The sequence below is a fragment of the Lichenostomus cassidix genome, chromosome 5, assembly GCF_008360975.1.
Source record: "Lichenostomus cassidix isolate B80296 chromosome 5, HeHo_3.0, whole genome shotgun sequence".
Classification (NCBI taxonomy): Eukaryota; Metazoa; Chordata; class Aves; order Passeriformes; family Meliphagidae; genus Lichenostomus; species Lichenostomus cassidix.
In genome coordinates, this window is record NC_139486.1 from 13,935,928 (window position 1) to 13,941,927 (window position 6,000).

Sequence of the window (6,000 nt, forward strand, 5' to 3'; positions counted from 1 at the left end):
ATCAAAGTTTGCAGAATCTCCTATTATAATATTTTCTCATAAATAACTTGCCCAACATTACTGACCTTAAATGAACTCACTTTGTGTATTCCAGGGCTTTTCAGAAGTTATATAGCTCTTAATAATGTATGTTTCATGTGGAACCATGGGCTTGTTATTCTGACAAGCTAAGAGGTAGCTTATACAGTTTATTCCAGATACACCAAGGACCACTTCCCTGTCTTGGGGAAGGTGACCTGAATTACTGCCAATGCAATGAAAGGCTTAAAGTGACTCGAATGATCACTGGCCAGACCTGAAATCCTAGAAGAGTAATAGAGAACACAAAAGCAATGAAATTTAAATTATCTTTATTTTTTAATGGTTTTACTTTCTGTACCAAACTTGTTCATTTTTTTCTATAGCTCCTGAAGAGTAGCATCACTTTTAATATTTAAAAAAAAATCCCCATCACTCCAACTGAAATGAAAGATTATAAAAATGCAATATTTAATCATTAAATTAAACACAAATAATTCAAGTTCTTGTACTTCAAACCCTCAGAAGTTGTTTACAAAGAGGTTTTGAACACGGAGAATCAATGTCAACTATATATGACTGAGTCAAAAAAATATCCCCAGAAATGGCCATATGCCCAAGGCTTTTACTACCTTTTCCCTGTTCTAAACATAAAAGAAGAAAAGGCCATTTATCTGACAATTAAAATTTTATGTTTACTGTAGGGAGACATACCCAACCATAGAAACACTGCAAATTAAAGAAATCCAGTTCTCATTTTCAATATGAAACAAAAAATACAGGAAACACTTCAGGAAAATTAAATTGCAAACATAAATCTTGAAAAACATATCACTGACATTATGACTGCAGGTGCTGCCCAGCTCATATCAATTTGGATCATGCTGAAGACCATGACATCATTTTTTATTCTCTGTCTTCCCATTTTTTTCCCACTAAAAGCTTCTGTTTTTTCCAGGTTGAATACATGTTCAAACCCTGCTCCCATTAACATTTTTTTCATCAGCTGGCTGTTAAATGAATATTAATTTTAGTCTGTCAGAAGCAGGGAGGGGGGCAGCTCATCTTGGGCATCTGACAGAAACCCCCTAACCCCTGCTAAAAGCATGGAGTGCTCTTAGCCTGGATGCAGCACTCAGCACCTCCCAAAACCAGGCTTTTATGCTGGAAGCAAAAGTCTCTACCTATGAGAAGTGGCTATTTCTGAGGTTACCTAGACTACAAGAGCACTCTGAAATCACTGAACAACACACAGAAATGAGCCAGTTGCACAGCTTAGCAGGGGCTGAACATCTTTGGCACAGCATCTTGAGGTGTACAGCAGCATTTTAATTAAAACACGGATTTAAAACGGAAAACCAATCACTAGGTAACAGGCTTTGACTAGGTGAGAGACCTGCTCATTAGCACAACAGACTTTAACCAAAGCAAATTAGAGCACCACCAGAATAGAGGACACCCAAGCCTGCACAACCAGCTACTGATGAACACACTGATGCAAAAAGGCTTATTTGAACAACAAATTTAACAGTTACAGTCAAAAGCTGTTCTTCATGGCATAGCTAATAAATATAATGCAGCTAAGGTGTTCAGATGTGGTTGCTTAAGCTGCACTTAGGAAGAGGCCAGATTTTAACTCTCCATAACACAGTGTGGAATCACTGAGGCTGCAAGTGGTAACCAGGCTTACAAACACCTCCTGCTTCTGTGTTTACATCAGAGGGGCTCTAAGGCACAGGTCATTCATGGTGTCTCACAAGACTTCTAGCAAAGCCAACTTGGCTCCACAATGAGCAATGCAATGGTGTGATAACACACAAAAGCAATTTATAGGAACACAAATAGTCTGCAATATCCTGTAAAAAAAAATTGTGAAGTAACCATCACTTGTGTGACATTAAGCATCTCAGTTTACATATCACCTATTTTTCTACAAAATATTAATGTACCCAGTATTCATCAGGTAAAATCCCTGCTGCAGGTGAATGCTAATGAGAGTGATAGCAGAGTATCTTTAAAAGTGATTATGAGCAGGAAGCACAAGTCAATAATTATCTTGTGCTCTCACACATCTGTTATTGAAGATCACCTCACTGGACTACACCACCAGAGATGCTAGAGAAATGATTAAAAAAAACCCCAAAAAGATATAGCAGTGAAAAGAAAGCTGAAGAAAAGCAATACCTAAATTTAAGGGGTGACACACTGGGGGTTAAATGTCACTATAGTGGCACGAGTGGAAAGGGCTGACAGTTCAGAAGGGTACAAGAGGCCTGTGACAGGGAGTAACAGAGGTAAGTGCAGCACCCGCTATACCCAGTGACCTAACAGTTGGATTCATTTCCTTCAGCAGAAAAGAAGCCCAGGAAATCCTCTCCTACAGCTCATCAAAGGTTAATTACACAAATACCCCCTGGAGGAACTCCCCACATGCCCTGTGCTGTGCACACCCAGTGAGCCCTGTGCCCCCACTGGGAGAGACACCTGGCAGCCCTGACTGCTTCCCACCTTCACCACCCAAAGGGCTCTGTGGCACACATCTCCAAGCTATTCCATCCTTTCTTCCTGAGGTGTATTGCCTCGCCTTCACCTCACACTGAAACAAAAACCATCAATTGTCATTAATTGTGACAAAGGAAAATAACAAATTAATCCCAAAGGATCAGGGAGAAAACCACATTTCACTGCAAACTGTTGCACTAATAACCTTAGTAAGTGTAAGACACATTTGCACAGGGAACTGTTCTGAGAGAAGCAAAGCAACTGTGTTCTATGGCTCTTCCAACACACGGAATTAGCATAGAAGTTATATGGAATCTGGGAAAGCAAGAATAAGGGAACGTTTAGAAAGGGAATGGGCAGTGCCAGCTTTGGCATTCTCTACTTTGATTATGGGTGAAACCTGCTGCTGTGCTGCACCTCTGTTTCTGTTCTACAGGGACATTCCACTCCAGCTCAGTGCTTAGGGAACAGAAGACAGGAAAATGATTTGACACATACAAAAACAGCCCTTTAAATACTCAAGTTCCCAGGAAGATCTCATATCAGTAGAAATTATGATTTCTTTCTCCCCACTGTGGCTTTCCCTAAAAAAATCTTCAAAATACATCCAAAGGGAAGAGACACTTGGACAGCTGACTGCTACCTTAAGAAAGGCAGAGCTTGACACGCCCTCAGAAGTGGACTTTAGGAAGGGAACAAGACAAAACAGCCATTGCATTAATGAAACAGAGCAACAATGCAAGGATTACATTTGGCTTCCAACAGACACCTCCAGCTGTCAGCACTCAGGCAGCAACAGTGCAGAAAGGCTTTCCTGGCCCCTACTCCATCTCTAAATGGTGGGTGATGTATTTTGGCATAATCACAAACTTGGATCCAAATCATTCTTGAAAAAAAGCCAATTACACTGAGGTACCCACAAGAATAGAAGAATGTATCCTGAAAAAGGTAATGGATGGTCAGTGAGTGTGGCTTTTTCTCAAGCACAGCACTATCTGTCTGTTTAAAAACCTAATTCACCTGGATTCACCATGACGATTTCTGGCTTTGGGTAGCTTATAGCCACTACATACTTTTCAGTATATCATGCATGAATACATTGAAAACCAACACCCACGATCATGCCTCGAGCAGAAATCCAGAACTAAGCTGCAATTTAAAAAATTTGTTCATGCAAAGAGAGGAGTATTTCTATACACGCCAAGCTGGATTCTGTATGCGTAGACAACAACTTAAAGAACCGAAACCACGGATGCACATACAACCGCAGTACGGAATGGAGGAAAAGAACCGAAAAATCGTATCTCCGATTCTCATTTCCAGCCTGGAGGATGGAGCGATGATGCCTCCCGTAGCCGGCCCGAGGCCGCGGGCAGCGCCGCGCAGGCAGGCAGGCGGGGAGCGCTGGGCCCGCCGGGCGCTAACAGGTGCTGCGCCCCGAGCTGCGCCCGCAACTTCTCCTCAGCAGCGCTCCCAGCTCCAGCCGCCTCATTTTCTCCCCCTTCTTTCCCCCTCCTCGCCCCTTCCCCAAGGCCCGGCGGAGCTCAGGTTTACCCCCGAGCCGACACAAGTTCGGAGCAGAGCGGACCCGAGCGGACAGCAAAGGAGGGATGCGCGCCCCGCCGCCCCCGCCCCGGGCTCCCGTCCCGTCCCGTCCCGCTCCGCCCCGTCCCGCCGTCGCGCACCACCTGCGCGGCCATGAAGGAGAGGTCCATGGTGCTGCCGCTGGAGCTGCTGGCGGAGCTGGCGGAGGTGCTGAGGCTGCCGCTGCCGCTGCTGCTGCTGCCGGGGGCGGGCGGGGCGCGGGGGCGCGGCGCGGGCACCGCCTCCCCCAGCAGCGGCGGGCGCGGCCGCGGCAGCGGAGCCGACACCGGTACCAGTTCCAGCTCCGCCGGCTCCCGGCGCGGCCCGGCGCGGCTGGCGGGCGGCTCCGGCAGGGGGAGGGGGCGGTGGCGACCCAACCCCGCGCTGGGCCGGGCTCGGTCCGCCCCGCCGCTCCGCTCCGCCCGCCCCGGCACCTGCGGCCGGCCCCGCCCGACACCGCGCACCCTCCGGCCGGCAGCCCCGGCGGCCCGGGAGCCCCGCGTGGGGAGCGCTCGGTGCCGTTCGCCTACGCGGAATGGCTCCGCAGCCCCGGCCTGGCCCGCGGCATCCCGCTGGCCCGGGGAGCCTGGCTGCGCGGAGCGGCGGGAGGCAGCGGCACGGCGGAGCGCCGGGCTGGTCCCGCCGGTCGGAGCGGGTGACGGGAGAGTGCCGCGGAGCGAAGGATGCGTGATTCGTGCACCGATGGGCAGATGCGGCTCTGCTCGGCTCTCGCGGCGTGCGCAGCTCCTGCCCATCACACGCGCCCCCGAGATGCACACCTGGCGGCCACACTAGATTCCTTGCCCAGCTTGCTGATCCATCAGCCTGGTTTTAAAATACTCGACCCACTCCCTCTCCCACCACGGCTAAAAAGAACTCGCGACGACTCAATCTTGTTGAGCTGCTGGAACTTTATACTCGACTGCTCTCCTCCTTGTTCCCAGAATTTACTGTTCAACAACACATAATAAACGTATTTTGTCCCTTTTCTTATGCTTTTTCTGTACCTCACAGACACTGTTATCACTTTAGCATGAAAATTAAATGGATCCATTTATTGGCTGGTTCTGAAAAATCTTCAACACCAAAAGTAGGGTATTAAAAATGTACATCCTAATGCATTGAAAGCTTTTGTGTGTGTGTGAGTTATTTTTACCCTTTTGACAGGTACATGTTAGTTTCATCTCCAAGGCTGAAGTCTTTGGCCATATTTTTACTACTTCAGCATATTGTGGGGGTCTGAACCAGGGCTGATGAGAATACAAGTGCATGCCAACATCAGCAGTACATCAAAAACCAACTTTGCACTGGGATTTTAAACTCTGGAGGAAAAACTACACCTTGCTTCATCATGTGTACTGTGAACTCCATGTGTACTGTGAACTCCATGCTATTTTGCCTACTATTGCGATGCTGCAGCAGGACGTGGTGAAAAGAAAATCAGTTGTTTTAAATCAGTCCTTTACTTCAGTGACTATTAATGTGTCTGCCAAAAATGCTTTTATGTCAAGAGGCCCATTAAGTAAACAAGTAAAATCCCAAAGAGGCAATGTAATTTTAAGATTTTTTAATTCAGTTGTGTAAATAATGAAGTTGTCTCTTTGTAGAGTCTCTCCAAAGTTTTGAAAGGATATTGATGTGTGCGTCAGAAGCCATAAATTAGCTTCAAAGCAGTGTTAATCTTTCATCATTCAGATAAATTTTAAATGTGCTGGGTAAACATCTCTACATAGTAAATGTGGCCTGGTCAGTCACTGCATCTGCAGCAACTGAGAATAACAAAATAGTTTATGAGAATAAAAGAATAGTTAAAGTTTCAAAACCACAGTGACTTCTGTACTTGTTTAATTCTGTGGAGCATGAGAACTGTAGAAAAACAGAGCTGGAAAGGACCTC

General features: G+C 46.6%; 1 protein-coding gene across 2 annotated transcripts in view; it reads right to left on the minus strand.

Annotated features, from left to right (window-relative positions):
* C5H14orf132 (chromosome 5 C14orf132 homolog) overlaps nt 1-4,437 on the minus strand; it is a 40,617-nt gene extending 36,180 nt beyond the window's left edge. Inside the window, exon 1 of one of the 2 annotated variants that reach the window (XM_085061455.1) lies at nt 4,209-4,437. In XM_085061455.1, the coding sequence (XP_084917581.1) occupies nt 4,209-4,235 (27 nt within the window). In that variant the 5' untranslated portion in view covers nt 4,236-4,437. Of the gene's footprint in view, nt 1-4,205 lie in introns of both variants that reach the window. The other variant, XM_085061454.1, reaches the window with a different exon arrangement.
* Between the last annotated feature and the right edge of the window lie 1,563 nt (nt 4,438-6,000).